Below are 19,222 nucleotides of genomic sequence, written 5' to 3'. Positions count from 1 at the left end.
TATCAAAATCTATCTTACCGCTTGGGAAAATAGAGGGGAAAGGGATAAGATGATGGAAGGGAGGGCAGATTGGGGAAGGGGGTAATCAGAAGCAAAAACTTTTGAGGAGGGACAGGGTCAAAGGAGAGAATAGAATAAATGGGAGAAGAGGGAGGGAAATATACTTAGTCTTTAACAACATGACTATTATGGAAGTGTTTTCCATGACCACACATGTATAACTTATAGCAAATTGTTTGTCTTCTCAATAAGGGTGACTGGGGAGGAAGGAAGGAAGAAAATTTGGAACTCAAAGTTTTAAAAACAAACTTTAAAAATTGCTTTTATGTGCAACTGAGGAATAAGATATACAGGCAATGGGTTATAGGAAACTATCGTGCCCCACAGGGTAGTAGAAGGGAAGGGGATAAGAGAAAGTGAGGAGTGATGCAAGGGAGGGCAGATTGGTGGAAGGGGTATTCAGAATGAATGTCATCTCAGGGTGGGGGAGGGGAGAGAGTGGGAGAAAATTAGGAACTCAAAATCTTGTGGAAGTGAATGTTGAAAACTAAAAATTAATTAATTAAAAAATAAATCAAACTGAAAAGCAGAATGAGCCAAATGGAAAAGAAGACACAAAAGTTAATTTAAGAGAAAAGTTCTTAAAAATTAGAACTGGGCAAGTGGAAGCTAATGATTCTATGATATATCAAGAATCAGTCAAATGAAATTAAAAGGCTGAAAATGTAAAATAACTCATTGGAAAAAAAATTGATCTGGAAAAAAGATCCAGGAGAGGTAATTTAAAAATTGTTGGTCTACCTGAAAGCCAAAAAGGGGCCAATTTTCCTGGTGCTGAGCTGGGGTCAGCAATACTGAAGCTCTTGGCATTGGGTTTGGGATGGGGGGGGTCTGGCCCCTGGAGGACACATGTTCACCATGGGCTGCTCTGAAGTCTTGGCAGGTTTGCCTGCTGAAGAATACCTGCCCACTTGGAGTTATGCTTCCTGGAGTTGTGCTTCCTGGACTTGTGTTGAAGAATTGGGAGGTGTGGCTGCTGGAGAATGCCTGCCCACCAATGTACATGGTGGTTTTCCAAGCTGGAGCCTACTGGTTCCCCTGCCTGTACCAAGGCACTAAGGGGGTGGGCATCCCTGGTATTGCTGCTTACCTGATCCACCATCCTGGAGCTCAGGATCTTCCCATAGTTTGTTGAGATGTGGCTTGCCACAAGCTTGCTGGGGCAACTCCTGTCCTGTACTACTCCCCTTACAACAGAGTGAAAGGAACATTGCCTGTTAGTCCCTCATGCTCGTTAGGCTACAAGGATGTTGCACCCTGTCTTTCTGCTGGCTCAGCTGCTCCAGAGTTTTTCCTAGGGTATTTTTTGGGTTTTTGGAAGTCAGTAAGGGAGTGTGAGAGTGACTTCTTACTCTGCCATCTTGGTTCCTGGAAGTCCCAGCTTGCAGTTCAACTGGGATTAGGACACAGGTATCAATTACAGAATTTTCTTTATCTTTAAAAGTAGAGCCAAAATTAAGACATGGAATGTATATGTGGCTGTATAACATGTAGTGCAGGATACTGAGCAAGAGGAAAATGATGTATACTTTTTAAATATAACATTTTATACATTGTAATTTTCCCACCTAAAAATTGTTTCCTATAACATGTAGGCATTTGTTATAAGATAAATTAATTAATATGTGTTACACTAATGGCCCAAAGTCTCTTCTGATTAACCTTCACCTCATTTTTGCATAGTGTTTTATGGTTTGTGAGACTTTTTTATAGGAGAAAACTTTTAAAATTTAAAGTTTTGTTTCCCCCATAATTACTTATATAAACAATTTTTAACATTTATTTTAAAAATTTTGAGTTTGAAATTCTCTCCCTCTCTCTCTCCTCTTCCCATTCCTCCATCCTGAATTGAGAAGGCAAACAATTTGATATCAGTTATATATTCAAAACATGTTCCCATATTAGTAACGTTATGAAAAGAAACAGACCACAAAAAAGAAAAATAAAGAAATTATTTTAAAAAGTATGCTTCAAACTGCATTCAGATTCTATCAGTTCTTTCTCTGGAGATAGTATTTTTCATTGTAAGTCCTTCAGAATTGTCTTGGATCATTCATTGTATTGCTGAGAAAAGCTAAGACATTCTTAGTTGATCATTGTACAATATTGCTGTTACCATATACCATGTTCTCCTGGTTCTGTTCATTTCACTTTGTATCAGTTCATGTAAGTGAACATTTTCTTAAGAGTAACTTAAGAGAAGACTTAGAGGATATGATCACTGTCTTCAAATATTTGAAGGTCCATCAAGAGGAAGACGGGTTAATCTTGAGCTATTTGGGCCCAGAGAACAGAAGTCAGAGAAACAGGGAGAAGTTGGTGAATATTTTTTTTTGGAGGGGGCTAGGCAATGGGGTTAAATGACTTGGCCAGGGTCACACAGCTATCAAGTGTCAAGCATCTGAGGCTGGATTTGAACTCAGGTCCTCCTGACCACAGGGCCAGTGGTCTTTTCACTGCATTACCCAAAGCTATGGTGAATTTTTTTGTTTTTATTTTTTTTAACAGGGAGAAGTTGGAAAGAGGATAATTTAAACTTGATATCTAGAAATTTTTCTTAAAAATGATAACTGTTCAAAAGTAGAATGGACTACTATGTTAAGAAATGTTGACTTCTCCCAATTTAGAGGTTTCCAAGAAGAGGGTAGATGACCTCTTGCTGAATATTTCATAACAGGAGTTCTTTTTCAGCATGCATTGGAAACTATGATCATTTCAGTTCATACAGACTTGAAATATATATGATTCCATTATTCTGTTAATCCTACTGTGAAGTGGTAGTATAAATATTTTTATCCACGTTTTATAGGTAAACAATCCCTAAGAGTTTCATTTGTCCATAGTCACACAGATAAGTACATGAGGCAGGATTCAAACTCAGGTCTACTAATTCCGGATTGAATACTCTTTCCATTATACAATTCTGTCTCTTCATATAGTTGTAAACCTTAGAGGGCACACATCAAAGAAAGGAAACATTGATTTTTTTTTTTTATCAATAATTCCCTTTATTTGTCAAATGCTACCAATTCTATGATAGGGGAGGTGAGAATGGGTCATTTTAAACATTGTTCATAAAAATTAAAATTCTGTCTAGAATCCTAGAATGTTAGAAGTGCATGGACTTCAGTGATAATTTTTAGGCAGTTTAACTTACAAATTAAAATGGTGACAGACAAGGTATTGAAATATAAGACAAATCTGAATTTGGTGGAAGGAAAGAATGCTTTAAATGGTATGATTTATGCAGATTGTGATAGTTGGGCAATGAATGTAAAAGTATTTATCACATGCTTACTTTGCCATTATGGTGGAAGCTAGGTCATGTAGTGTATCAGGCCCTGAAGTCAGAAAGACCTTAATTCAAATTCTGTCCCAAACAGTTCTTGATCTTAAGCAAATCACTTAACTTCCATTTACTTCACTTACCTCTTCTGTGTAATTGAGAAAACAAAAGCACCTACTTCCCAGAGCTGTTACAAGCATCAAACATGATAATAATTGTAAAAGGCTTAGCATAGTGCCTGGACCATAGTAAGCCCTGCGTATGTATTACCTATGATGATGATGTGCCATGCACTATGCTATGGGGATATAAATACAAAATACTGAGGATGCAAATGCAAAAATAAGACAATCCCTAGAATGTAAGGAACTTACAAACTAATGATATATATTTGGCTTTAAATTCACAGTCAAAGAACCTTAGAGATGGAAAGGGTTTTAGAAACATGCTAGTCTAACACATTTGAACAAGAAAATCTTTTACAATATCCATTACAAGTGGTCTTCCATTCTCTGTATGAAGACTTTATCTAATAAGTGGCTCACTACTTCTGAGGCAGCAGAGCCCATTTCATTTTAAGCCAGCTCTAATAATAAATTTTTCTTTTCCTTGAGCCAAGCTGTCTCTCTGCAGCTCTTACCTATCAATCCTATTTTTAGTCCCTTTTTAACATGACAGTCTTTCAAAATTTGAAGATAACTCTCATATTGTATGGGGCACCTAGGTGGTGCAATGGATATGATGGGATACAGGCCCAAGATGAGACCTTTGCTCCTTGCCCCACAAAGAGTTTGGGTACCATTTGTCTAAGGGCATTAGAAAAAAAAACCCACCTTGGACTCTCCTTGAACTCTCACTTGGTCTCCAGTGTTCCCCTGAGGCAATAATCCACTCAAATGGCTTTTCATTGTGGCTACTTTCATTGCACCTATGCCCAATTTCCCAATTCTCAGTTACCTCTGACCCAGGTCAAACTTCATTGTCTGTTGCCTACTGATGGCCCTTGGGCTACTTCCCACCCTTGATTCTATCTAGACCCCATTCTTGACCTCCCAGTTACTCCCATCTAGAACCCTCCACTCCCATCAAGATACCTCTTCTCCCAGACCCCTCCTCCAGTCACTCCAAACTACTTGGCCACTCCTAGATCCCTCCCACAGTCTTTCTGTATATAAGATGCATCTCACCTCTGTTAAGGTGCTCAGATTCTTAAAATCCAGCCAATAGCTCAGAAATGTTCAGATTCCTTAAGAGTCTGGCTAATATAGCACATCTTTAACAAACCTTGTCTTTGGCTGAAAGAAGGATTGGGTTGAATTCATTCGGACAGGACCTGTATGTTACTATTTTGGGTCCCAGTACCCCTAAACCTCTAAACCTCAACATTTATGGTTCTTTCAACCTCAACAGACAGAGTGCCAGGCCTGGAGTAAGAAAGAGTCCTCTTCCTGAGTTAAAATCTGGCCTCAGACACACCCTGGTTAAGTCACTTAACCCTGTTTGCTTCAGTTCCTCCCCTGTAAAATGAGCTGGAGAAGGAAATGGTAAACCACTCCAGTATCTTTGTTAAGGAAAACTCCAAATGGGATCATGAAGCACTGGATATGACTGATAATAGCATCCCACTTCTCCCTGAACTACTATTACCTTACTGCTTAATCATTCTCAGTTACTCCAGCAAATACTTCTATGTTATGGTCCCCAATTCTTTCATCATCCTGTTTATCATCATCATCATCATAATAGTGATAGTAATAATGACTTTAAAATATTTTAAGATCTTCACAATGCTTTAAATAAAGTGCCTCATTTGATCCTCACAACAACCATGGACATAGGTTTATTATTATCCTCATTTCACAGATGGGGAAATTGAAGCTCAGGCAGTTTAAGTCACTTTCCCAATATCATACAACTACTAAGCGTCTGAGACAGAATTTGAACTCAGGTATCACTGACTCCAAGTCTATACTATCTCATCATGAGATAGTCTCTTTCAAATATCAAATTTCTTTAACAAAAGATTGAGGCACAAGATCAAATCCTCTAACAAGTACCTGCAGAAAATGTAAGAATAACACTTCTTTCTTATAGTTTTCATTAAAATATTAGAAGGGCATTCTACAGCACTGGGAAGGAGCAAATTCTCAAACTTCTACTTGAATTGCTAGCGAAGTTAAAAGTTTTTCTTTCTGGAATGCTTATAGTTCTCCATCAATTTGTGTGCAGTCAGGAGTATTTTATACCATGTCAGAAAACTGATCCTTATTTTAGTTCAGCCTTTAATGGTTTCCTCTTGCACAATTTTGTCAGTGGCCTGGGGTATTAAACAAAAAGATGAGAGAGAATTATAAAAGAGTTCCCACATCTGAAGGATGATTACTTTTGAATAATCAAAATAGTGCATTGTATAGTTTTAGTATGAAGAGAAAAAGGAAATGACGAAGTAAATAAGCAGGCCCAAAAGGTATACATCCAGATGATTAGCCCTTGTTCTCTTTAGGCCACCCTTACTTTTATTTTTCTCTCCCGTCACACTCCCCTGAAAACACAGGTACATATTCCTGTAGTTTCTTATTATTAACAATCATTAAACAATTAACGTGCTTACTTTAGAAAGACTGATTTTTGAGGGATTGTGGCACTACTAAAGGAAGAAGCCTCTTCTTTGCTTTTCTATGGCAAAGTCACTTGGATTTTTTAATCTACTTTCTTTCCCCTGAAGTGGCCATTGTGTTCAGTAAGAAAGCCAATCAGGAAGTACTCTCTAGGCCATTCTAATATCATATACAAAAAAGCTTAGAAATTCCCTCTAAATAATTGAAGACAACTATTAGGATTAGGTATAGAACCTCTTTGATTGGTCTAAGGAACTTCTGGTGGTTTCTAATTGATTTTTCTGGGAAGATGTCCTTTTTTTTTTTTTTTGCTTTTGGGCAATTGGGGTTAAGTGACTTGCCCAGGGTCACACAGCTAGTAAATGTCAAGTGTTTGGTCTGAGGTAGGATTTGAACTCAGGTCCTCCTGACTTCAGGGCTGGTGCTCTATCCACTGTGCCACCTAGCTGCCCCAAGATTTCCTTTTTTTCAAATAGTAATTATATCAGTGTCATTAATAATGGCTATTGCAAGGGGCCTTGATTTTCTTCCAAAGGCAAAAATTATATCTGGTCAGAAAAATCTCATAATTATTCCTTCTCATTCAGAACAGAGACCTAGATTTTTTTTCTCCCTCATTTGAGAATCTAAGACATTTAAAATCTTCCCTTGAGGAATCAGGATAATAATAGCAGAGCCAGGAAATGAAGCTACTTACTGCACATTGCTTATTCTATGGGAATAAGCTCAGAGATTGTTTAAACTCTGGGAATTTAACTCCCAGAGCACATTTGTAGTAATTATTATTATTATTATTATTATTAAAATTCCAAAGGTATCTGCATTTCCCTGGGTTGTTAAGAACCTCTTTACATTAAAAAAGAGTGGCGCTGTCACAAAGAAGTTTAAATTTGTAGAAATATGCTGATCTAAAAACAATCATGAATTCTCAGAAATGGTTCAAGTATACAAAATGACTCCAAGTTTACTCATGTCAATGAAAACACTTAGAGGAATATCTTGGTTTTGTGGGAAATTTCTTGGGAAATAGTTTTTTTTAAGCTTTCTACATAAAGACCATACTGTAATAAATAGAAGAGAAAGTAGGGAAAAAGAAGAGTAATGAACATTTTTGAATATTGGATTTAAATCATGATGTACTGGATTAATTCTTTCCACCAGTGACACTCATCTTTTTGCAGTTGTAATGTTCTATGCAGGGCACCAAGGTGGTACAGTGGATAGAGTGCAGGCCCAGTTAGGAAGACTCATCTAACTGAGTTCAAATTTGGCCATAGACATTTGCTAGCTGTGTGACTCTGGGCAACTCCTTTAACCCTGTTTGCCTCAGTTTCCTAATCTGTAAAATAAGCTGGAAAATGGTAAACCACTCCAGTATCTTTGCCAAGAAAATCCCAAATGGAGTCATGAAGAGTTGGACAAAACTGAAAATGACTGAACAACAATGGTAATATTCTATGTTTAATTTCATCAACTTAACAAAAAAAAAACCAGCAACAAACAAAAAAACAAACATGCTTGATGGCTCATTTCCTCAAATGGATGTGGATATCATCAATCTAGATGTTCTATTCAGTGGTACAGACATCTCATTCATTCCTGCTTATTTGATGCAATTTTTGCCCATACCTGTTTACAAATTTGCCACAGGAATTCCGCTCCACATAAGGACACCAATGATTACTCCACATGCTGTCTTTCTTGCTTGTCACATAGTGAGACCATCATTTACACATAATCTAATCATTACACATGCAATTCCTAAAATTTTTGCTTCATTTCTTCTTGGAAGTTCCTTATTTGTAATAAATCACGGCCTGCTTATACTCACTGTGCAACTCTGTATTGCCCTCTGTGTGACTGTCTTTTTTTTAAACTCTTTAGTCAAGTTCCATGATTTGTAGTCATACAAAACCACAGGTGGAATATTGATTTTTGATGGATTTTGAACATCTTGATCAATAAAGATAATTTTGCTTTCAGAAGTTACATCTTCTGAAATGATAATTTGATATGCCAAAGAATCATAGTTGGAAATCACTGTTCTTGATTAATATTTTAATACTTCTCTAGAATATTGACTGTTTTCCTATATGTTTCTATCATTCATGAATGATTACAGAGAAGGTACATCCAGTGTGAAACACTGAGGCATCATATCTTTTTGTGAAATAAGTTAACTCTATTCTCTTGGGAGGTGGTCAACATTAACTATTACAAATAATTTTAAGATGTCTTGATAAAAGTGAAAACAGATAAAATCTACTTTTGTGAATTTTCTCACATCTCAGAAACATAAGAAAATCTATTACTAAATGAACTTTTCTTTTAGTCTTGAAGTGGGAGCACTTGAAATCTCATAAGGAAGTCCAACCTACAGATAACTATTATGTTCTGTACATGGATCTTATAGTGATAGCATAATTTTTGTCGTCATGACCATTATCAAATCCTCAAATTGGTAACACATTTTGATTTTTAAAATCATTCCTTATGATCTCAAATAAAGCTTGTGATATCAAACAGAAATACTGGAATGATTTGCTGCACAGACTCACATCTCTTATTTCATTTAGGGTACTGGTGAGTAAGAAGTAAAATATTGATGACCTACTCAGTAAATTTTTTTTTTTGTGAAGCCAGGAAGTGAACTGATTGTCTTGTGGCATCCTACACCTTTTGATATACCCATAAAACAGTAAAAGTCTGAGAAGAGGAGAAGACAATGTATGACAGGAATATTGTATCCTTTTAGGAAGGGATAATATTTTTTCAGTCTTAACCTACAAATGTTGACCATTAGGTGATGACCAATAGATCATATGCTTTCCATTGAACTTGGAAGACCATTGGTTTAGCTGAAAGAACCATGTACATGTGACAGAAAGTATGGAAACATAAATCTTAACCACAGATCAATAAGGAAGACAAGATAAATAAGGTATATGAATGTTGTTGAATAATATTTTGCTGTAAGAAATGATGAAAGGTTTTAGAGAAATATGGGAAGATGTATGAACTGATGCAGAGTGAAGTGAAAGAAATTGAGAACAATTTATACAATAACTATGCTATAAAGACAAAGACTTTGTGATTTCCAGATAAAAGCAATTATGATAAGAACTAGAGTTAAAAGGGTAAAATAAATTCCTTTTCTTGTCCTCCATGCATGCCTTTCTGTACTCCTAAATAACTTCTCTATCTCAGAGATATATTCTGAGATATCCTGTCTCTCTCCCAAAAGTGGAATGGAAAAACAGAATAGGAAAACCTTGTGAACTAGTGATAGTGTATTATACATATGGTTCCTGAAAAAAGCACTCTCTCTCTCTCTCTCTCTCTCTCTCTCTCTCTCTCTCTGTCCTTCTCTGTCTCTCTGTCTCTCTGTCTCTGTCTCTGTCTCTCTCTCTCTCTCTCTCTCTCTCTCTCTCTCTGTCTCTCTGTCTTTTTGTCTGTCTCTTCCTCCATCTTCCTTCTTACTCTCTCCTTTCCTCTCTTCCTGTCTGCCTCTCTCTTTCATTTATCAGGTGCCATCAAGTATAATGCACTATTAGGAAAATCACAAGATGTTTATTTTTTGCAGGATTTTTGCTGTATAATCTGAGAGACAGTTTCCAAAATAGGAATAGGAAAAAGTAGAAGAGAAAGAAGACAGGATAGATAAAGTAAAGTAAGGCAAAAGTGGGGAAGAGTAATTAGGGGTTTTTGGAGTAGTCTTACCCCACCCCTGAAGTGGAAGGGCAGAATTATGCTGCCAAGAAAAGAGCTAGAATGTTAACAATTGAAGTTGTTAATACTTCATGTATTGCTGTCAGATTTGAATAATGTCTTCTTAAATAGAAACTTTGGATTGCTAAATGTAAGAGCAAAACATCTCCTTTGATGTGCATAGCTTATATTTAAGATGATACTTTGAAACTAAAATGTTAATGGTGCTAATTTTAAATGTTTATGTGCATTGTTAGCGTAAACTGATGTCTAATTTGTAAGACAAATTGTGTTTTATTTTTAATGTTAAATGTTTTCACAGTTGTTACAAGATGAAAATTTTTATTTTAAGCAATTAATTACCCATTCCCAAATAAAATGTTTAAACTATGTTTTTCTAAAGTCATTTCTCCAAGACAATTAACTTATATTTTTCAAAGTAATTAACTGATATATATATGTATATGTACATGTGCATGTACATGTATGTATGTGTATGTATGCACACACATATTTTATATATTACATTTTCATTAATTATGCAATGTAATTTTTTACACAATTTATTTACATAATTAATCTATTACATTTACATTATTACAAATTATATTTTTAAAGTAACATTTGTATATATGTACATATACATACATACATACATGTATGTATGCAGACATTACTTTTAAAACGTGGAAACTGATTCTGTTCTAAAGCACTGAGATATTAGCCTCTGCTTACAAGTTTGAACAGATTTATTTCATCCTTAAGAGATACTGAAAAATCCTTGTGAAGATTGAACTGAAAATTGGGTAATTTAACTAGATGGTGATATTCTAATTAGGTAGTGGACTCTAGCTCAAAGATTTCTCAGGCTATAGTAATGACAACTCATTGTGACCTTAGAGATCATCTAGCCCAATCACTCTTTTTACTAATAAGAAACTGAAGCAATGGGAGCCACACAAGTAGTTAGTTGCAGAGCTTTAGGATTAGAACACAAGTTCTCTTACTGTGCTCAAGCATCTTTTCACCAGATCATGATGCCTTTTCCTTCTAGTCACTCTTTTTTCTTCCATGTAAACCATTATCTCTATTGCAAAACAAAAACAAACTCTACTATTAATTAAATAATCACATTTCCAAAAGAAAAAAAGTCACATAGCAATAGTATGAGGAGTGATAAATAAAAAAACCTATAAACTTTTGATGTGTCATCTCTCTCTTAATTATATTTTTCAACCCTGTTATTATAGTCTTATTAGTCAATGTAAGTTCATTACCCCATTCTACCCTTTCCACAGAGTTCTTTACTTTAAGCCATGACAATTTGATTTACAAACACATCTGGTCTTATCTGTTTTGTTTGAATCATTATCCTGGTTAGGTATCTTTCAATTGGCCATTTATAACACTTAGCTTCTGTCTCTGAGTGGTGTTCTCTACTGTATTTTCAGCTATTGCTATCAGAAGATCTTTTCTCCCTCTGTTCAGTGTCCAATTCCTATAGAAAAATAAAGGATTTAAGTATGGTGACCTCTCATCTTTCAGAAGTTCCCATGACAGATTTTATCCAGTAAAAAAGGACTAATCACCTGAAGGACATATTGGTTTATGAAAGCCTTTCTCTTTATTTATTAAACTTCTCAGATTAATGAATAAAAAAGAAAAGACGCCTTAGTCATCTTGATCTTCACAGAACTCTTGAATGTATCTCTATACTATTCACTACCTAGCTCCTCCCTACTCTTCTAGTCTTTTTACTCCTTAACTCTTCCCATAGATTATTTTCTCTAGCTCCATCAGCCTACTTGCATTTCTTTCAGTTAGTCAATCAGTCAGTAAGCCTTTATAAACATCTATTATATTTCAGACACTTTGTTAAGCTCTGGGATACAACAAAAGGCAGCCCCCCCCCCAAAAAAAAAAACCAGTTTCTGCCTTTAAGGATCTCATAGTCTGATGAGAGGCAACAAGGAAGCAAATATATACAAAGAAGCTGTGTACAAGATTAATAGAGAACAATCAACACTGTGAAGGCACTAGAATTAAGACAGATTGGGAAAGGCCTCCCACAGAAGGCAGTATTTTACCTAGGATTTAAAAGAATCCATAGAAGCAGGAGCTGGAGATGAGGAGGGAGATCATCCAGGCATGGGAGTCTGTAAAGGTCTGAGAGGGGCTTGGTCATAAAGTGTTTTGAATGCCAAACAAAGGATTTTATGTTTAATCCTGTAGAGATATTGGTGGCAATATCAGAAGACAGAAAGGGATATTTTTGAGAGATGTTGCAAAGGGAAAATGGTAAAGGTTTGGGAAATAGATTGGATATGGGGGTGAGAGATAGTGAAGAGTCAAGCATGATACTCATGTTCATGCTTGGGGGACTGGAAGGGTGGTGGTGCCCTTAATGGTAATAGAGAGGCTTGGGGTGGGGGAAATAATGAGTTCATTTCCAAAACAGGGGTTCCTAACCTCAGGTTTGTGAAAAATGTTTTTTTAAATAAATATAATTGGTTTCCTTTGCAATTGTATACATTTTATTTTATGCATTTAAAAATATTATTTGGAGGTATTCACAGGTTTCACCAGACTGCCATGATAAGAAAAAGGTTAAGATACTCCATTTCTCAACTCTGTACCTTTGCTTTGGCTATCTCTGATGTATCCAGAATGCTTCTCCTTCTCACCTCTGCCTTTTAGCTTTCTTGGTTTCCTTCAGAAATACTTGGGCCAAATTGCATCTTCTTTTTCTGATCCCACTGCTGTTAGTGCCTTATATACCTACTCATTTATATGTTGTGTATCCCATTAGAATATGAGCTCTATGAATGCATGACTAACTGCTTTTGCCTTTCTTCATACCTCCAGCATTTAGCATTGTGCCACAACATCTTAATAAAAGTTGTTTTTGATTGATTATAATTAAGCTGCTTAATGACATCAAAGAACACCAAGCTGAGGTTAATAATTGTAGGAGGGAAGAGCAACCACAATCAGTAATTGTACTTATTTTTTATTTGTAATTGTATTCTGAAAAGATTATCATTTAAAGGCCAGGGCTTTGAATGTGATAATCCTTAAGTGAAGACTTGTTTGTACTCCAAGTCAACTGAGGAAACAAGATTCAGGCCAAACTTCTACTTAATAAATGCAGCAATAAAGGTAAAACTTATGAAGGTTTAGTGAAGGAAAAGGTTGAAATCTCCAGGGAAAAAAATTATCACTTTATGTAGGATCATAGGATTTAGAGGTAGAAGTTGACTTAGAGATCTTCTGATTTGGAGATGGAAGAATCCTTAAAAGCCATCGTATCCCACTACCCAATTTTACAGATGAATAAACCAAGACTGATATCAGGGATTTGTCCAGGGTAAAGCAAATAGTGAATATCTGAGCCAATATTTTGACTCAGATCTTTCTGACAACAGGCCTACCACTCTATCTTTGCACCAACCAAATTATTTAGATTCAGAGTCCAGCTTCATTATGAGGAAACTGAGATCTGTAGAGGTGAAATAATTTGTCCAAAGTTTTACGATAGTAGATGTGGGATTTAAATTATGTTCTTTGGAAAGAAAACAAGTTCTCTTTTCACTATACCACATGCCTGTTGGGCAATATTTGCATGTTAATTTTTAGAAGATTATTATTTATTATTCCTGTGGTTTATTGAGATGGGGATAAGGGTGAAGATCTATCTTTTTCTCCCAAATTGGGCTTTTGCAAATAATGTTAACAATTCAGTGACTGGTACATAAGGGTGCTAATTTTCCTGCTTGCAGTCCTGATAGCATTTGAAATTTTATGTCAATGTTTCATTTGAAGTGTTTTATTTCTTCTGTGTTTTTGTGAGAATCCTTGGATTTTTCTGTTTGCTTGTTTTATTCTTATACGAAATTAGACATGGTGTGTTTGTGCTCTGGTTGTCCCCTAGATATGTTTGTTTTTCTTTTTCCCCTGTAGGCAAAATCTAAAAATACTATCTGCCTCTGCTAAAAGTCTGGTTAGATTCCTGAGTGTTAAACAGTCATACACTTCTCATACATCAATGTCCTGTATATTACATATAAGTAGCAATCAAAGCATTCTGAAATTCTGCTTTGTCATTGGACTATCAGCATTTATGGAGAAGTAGCCCATGGTGGGAGAAATCATGTTTTCTGTAAAATCATAGAAATCTCTTTAACTAAAATAAAGAATGAAACTGTAAGTTTTCTGAAGGTCAGTAAGCAAATACTGAGCCTGACTCTTGCTTAAGCTTGGCTGTAGGAGCTGTGCGTGGAATCCAAGGCAATGTGGCTCTGGGAGGGATAATGGCAAAGGCAAAAAATAAGTTAGCCTGGATATTCTGCCAGTAACAAACTCCAATCTGTTTAGCTCCTGTTGTGCAGTTGGAAATGTGCATCCTATGAATAATCCTTTTTGGGACCAGAGGCAGAAGCAGAGCTCAGAGAGGTGGTTCTTTGTGCCTGTCATAAGGCACAAATGATTTTTAAATTATATTATTAAGAATTTTTATTTATTATTATTTATTAAGAATTTTGCAGAAAGATTTTTCCCCCAATGCAGAGGGAAGACTCAAGCTGTTTTTGTTTTAGTAGAGCCTTGCTTGTAAAGAAGGGTGTTTTCTTTCTCTCTGTGGTATAAATATGGTTTTCCATGTGATAGTAAAAGAATATTTTGTAAACTGTTGCTAGCTGTGAAGCTAAAATAAACTAAAAGAATTCACAAAGAATTTAAAGTGAGAAATAGCCCTTATGAGTTTGTACAATGTGGAAAAAGAATTAGTATGGGCAGGGTAGTTAGCGATTTAAATTTAAATCTCTGTCTCTCTATCTCCTTTCTCTCTTTCTCTCTCTTTCTACACACACACACACACACACACACACACACACACACACACACATGTACAGATACATATAAATATAATATAGTCAGTAGTAAAAAGAAAATTATTATTATTATTATTGTATTTGTTGGGGGAGAGTAACCTTATCCACTCCTGTATTATATTTGAAAGCCCTCATTCTGACGTCTAATACATTATTTGCATATAAAAAGGACTAATATCTATTATCTGAGTCATTCACAAGGGATGTCTTGTCTTTCAATGTAAATAACTGATCCAAACGCCAAGAACTTATTATTATTTTCAAGTAATTCTCCCTCCCCCCCTCCCCAATTTTCCTTTAAAATTACATAAACCTTGCAATGGTTTTGGCAAAGAGTATGGGTACACTTTAGTTTGCTTCCAGATTACACAATGACAATTTCATTTGTAAAATTCTTCCTAATTGAATTGGAACACCAATGTTTTGGCAGTCAAAATGTAAATTGATGGGGGCATACTATTTCCAAGTATACTACAAAGTTCCTTATAAGTTCACAACAGAGGTGAATATTTTAAGACATAAAATATGACAGAATCAATAACAAATTAAAAAAGAGAACAGGAAACCACAATGAAATCAAAAGAATATGTTACAAGGAGAAAGCCTAAAAACAGGAATCAAATAATCTAATGTAGTATTAAAAGTCACAACATACTAACTATATGTATATATATGTATACATATATACATATATATGTGTTGATGATTATAAAATATATATGTATGTATTTTTTTTCTGGGAGCTCCAAATACAACCTACTTTCTCATAGTGCTTGATCTCGTAGTCCAGAATAGCTCCATTGGAAAACTCAGGTGCTTGCCATGAGAGGGCAATGCTATTTTGGGATGCCCAGTCCTTCCTTACATTACCTATCAAGGATGGTGCTGAAAGGGAAAAAGAATAACTAAGAGTTAATAGGAAGCACTTTCCATATTCTTTTCTCTAATGCTTTTACTTCCTAGAAAAAAAAAGTGAATTCTGGTTGAAGGCAAGATAGATGACCTGATAAATTATGTATGCAATTTTTTCTTCTTTTTATGTTTAAGTCTCAGGGTCTATTCCAGTAACCATAGTTAAAAATAGAGAAATAAACAAACAAATAAATAAAAATCTATCTATCTATCTATATCTATCTATCTATCTATCTATCTATCTACATATATATTATATACATAAATATATAAGCAGCGCTAAGGAAATGTGATGTAATGAAACAACACCAAATTTTTTTTTTAACAATAAAGAACCATATTCAGCAATCTATAGCTACTCCAGAATGTTAGTGTAAAAAGATTGCTTTTGGCCTATGCTCTGAAGTTCAACAAGTCTATATTCTCTGCTTAATGAAAATTTAAAAAGTTATTATTCACAGCAAAATAGTAGGAGCAATTATAACCTCTAAGAAATTTGGCATTTTCTTCAGATATCTTAGGACCTTTTAAATCTTACTATCTAACTACTCTTCAGACTTTGTGATTTTTGGCTTCCATTTTGTGTAACCTTATTGACAATATTTCCACTCCTTTATACCTCTTAGATTCTAAATTTGATTACCATGAAATACATGGCTTTCTTTTTTATGTAATATTATTTAAAATGTTTATGAGAAAATGGAGACTTTACCAATCTTTAGACACTCCTTAGCTCCCACCTCCCTTTCACCTTTCTATAACCTTATCTTACACACACAATACTCATCGAAAATGGACCTCTTTAGACACTCCTTAGCTCCCACCTCCCTTTCACCTTTCTATAACCTTATCTTACACACACAATACTCATCGAAAATGGACCTTGGTTTGGGCATACAATCATAAACTTATAAAACGTAAAAGTTTGATCACATAACTTAAAAATAGCCTATTCAAATATGTGATTTCTATCATTTATTGCGCAATGTCTTCTTTAGTTTAAAAGTTACACCCAAATAGTCAAAAATAGGTGCTTAAATAATAGTGGCAGCAAAAGATATTGGTCACTAGGTAATTACTAGTTAATATAAGTTAGTATAAAATTTAATCAAGCTTTAATCATCCAGGTTAGCTATCAGGAATTAATTAACTGGAAAATAAGTAGATATTTTCCTTAGCTTTGATCATATAGTTCTATTTAGAATTAAAATAATGAAGTCATTCTACTCCATAGTAACAATCAACCAATCAATAAGCATTTATTAAGTTCCTACTGTTGGGATTCATGGGCATCCCAAAATATTGGGGTATACCAGAATGACCAGGTATAGACAAGTAGGTTATAGTGTCTTGAAGAAATTCACTTGAACCATCTCCAAATTAAACAAAAGGTATTTATTGGGGTAACACACTCAGCAGACTTCATTAAAGTCCCACTGGGGCCCTGCACCTCATGGGAGACAGAGTGCTATTATATGTCTGGTCTACATACAGTTTAACAGGATGGGGGGGACTGCTACAGTTTAAGAAAATGGCAGAGGCAACAGGAGAGGGTAGGGTGAATGCACACAGAGAAGTAAGAGAAACAGGAAAGGAGAGGGGAAGAGCCTTTTGGAATGTCAGGTAGTTGGAGGGTGCTTTGTGAATGCATACAGTTAAGCAAGGGGAACAGGAAAAGGGTACAGATAAGTCTGAGGTGGGGGTATCCATGCATAGTTTTCTTGATTACTTCTCTGGATGGTCATATACTGTATTTTGTCTCATATCTCACATCCTGCATCCTGTTTGTTCAATCTACCTTGAACACTCCTTTCTGCCTTGCCTCATCACTACTAAGTGCTAGTCACTGTGCTAAGTTCTGGGGATATAAAGAGAGGTAAAATTCCTTGCCCTCAAGAGCCTCACATTCTCATCAGGAAGATAGCAGCAAACAAGCTGGTAAATACAAGATATATACCGAACACATCAGAGGTAGTTACAGAGAGGAAGGCATTAGCAGCCTGGAGGATTAGGAAAGGCCTACTACTGAAAGTGGGATATTAGAGATTTGAAGGTAGCTAGGAAAAGTAAGAGACATTCTAGTCATGGGAGCAAGCCTATGCAAAGCACAGAGATAAAAGATGGTGTATTGTGAGTGAGGAATAGCAAGTAGGTTAGTATTACTTGAAAACAGAGTATATGGGACAGAGTAAATTGTCAAAAAATTGACAAAGTAGGAAGAGGTCAGGTTATGGAGAGCTTTCAATTCTAAACAGAAGGCTTCACAGTCATTTGCACACCCTGCTGAAAACACTTTGGCCATTATCTCTTTTTCTTCCCCAGAAAAAACCTCAGATTCTGTACCTGGAGCTATCCTGGACTCTGATAAGGTGATAAGGACTCAAGATAAGCCTCATCTTGCCAAAAACCAGGCTTCAACTGCACTTTCTGGCTGTCTCCATAGAATTCCTCCTTCTCCCAGTTCCCTTTTTTTTTTTTTTGCTTTTTGGTGAGGCGATCAGGGTTAAATGACTTGCCCAAGGTCACACAGCTAGTAAGTGTTAAGTGTCTGAGGCTAGATTTGAATTCAGGTCCTTCTGACTCCAAGGCCAGAGCTCTATTCACTGCACCACCTAGCTGTCCCTGTCCCCAGTTCCCTTTATGGGTTATCTTCCTCCATTAAAATGTCATCTTCTTGAGGCCAGAATCTCTATTGCTTATTTGTATTTGTATTTCCAACACTTAGCGCTGCCAAGAACATATTAAGCACCTATTTAATGACTGTGAGTCCTAAGCCTCCTATCTCCTGCTATGGAGCTTTGACTTGCCTCTCCTGCTGCACCATTTCCTGCTTAATTATTCTATGGAGGGAAGAGGAATAGTGAAGTTAGATCTCCCATCTGATTATCTGACAATCTACCTCTCATTTCTTGTTGTACTTGCCTCCAGCCTGTTCTCCAGCACCCTTTGGGAAGTGGAGTGACACGTTTCACTGAATGTTGAACATTTTCACAATTGATCATATCTTTCATATTCCATTGATTTTTAATGATGACCTAAAGGTCGTCATCCAAAATCCATTACTGACTCCCACATCTCAGTTCCTTATTCACATCCCCTTCAACATGTCCCAAACCAAAATTTCAACTGAATACCATGTAGCCCTTCCATTGTACCCTGTGGAATACCTGTTCCATAGGGGGAGAAAAAGCTTCCTTTCATCTTAAATCTTTTTTTCTCTCGTTCCATCTATCAGCTAATACTGAAACCTTGCTCCCCCTGATGACACAGCCTTCTTGACCACTCTTTCCAGTATTTTTTGCTGTACCTTTACCTCAGGTCAAGGAAGGGAAGCTGGAATACTCTTTGCTTCCCATTGCTACTTTCAGGTTCTCCCCTTACCTCTATCACTCGGTAGTCTCTTCTTTGAGTTTCATGCCATTGATATCTACCACCCCAATCAAAATCCTAGCAGCTGTTCTCCATAGATCTTCAGGTCATTCCTCATGGCTTACAGTTTTTTTCTGCTCCTCAAATCCTTCCTTCATATTATGGAAATTCAACATATGTATTGATTCTCTCTCAAACACCCTAACTGCTCAGTTTCTCAACATATTTTCTTTTCATGAATTACTCCTCCATCTCCATCCTCCTCAGTCACACACAAATATGGTCATTCCCTTGATTCTGCCATCACCTACAAATGTACCATCTCTCTATTCAAGAAATCAAAAATTACATCATCTGACCATAATCTCCTGGCTTTTCAG

The 19,222-nt window shown here is 36.0% G+C and overlaps 1 protein-coding gene across 1 annotated transcript in view; it reads right to left on the bottom strand.

Moving 5' to 3' along the window:
* EPHA6 (EPH receptor A6) overlaps positions 1-19,222 on the bottom strand; it is a 1,178,244-nt gene that overhangs the window by 415,045 nt on the left and 743,977 nt on the right. The window contains exon 6 of the mRNA XM_020977959.2: positions 15,322-15,446. Coding sequence (XP_020833618.1) covers positions 15,322-15,446 — 125 coding nt within the window. The remainder of the gene's footprint in view (positions 1-15,321; positions 15,447-19,222) is intronic.

This window comes from Phascolarctos cinereus, unplaced genomic scaffold (genome assembly GCF_003287225.1).
Source record: "Phascolarctos cinereus isolate Bilbo 61053 unplaced genomic scaffold, phaCin_HiC Scaffold_725;HRSCAF=1366, whole genome shotgun sequence".
Taxonomy (NCBI): Eukaryota; Metazoa; Chordata; class Mammalia; order Diprotodontia; family Phascolarctidae; genus Phascolarctos; species Phascolarctos cinereus.
This window is presented reverse-complemented; position numbering and strand designations above follow the sequence as displayed.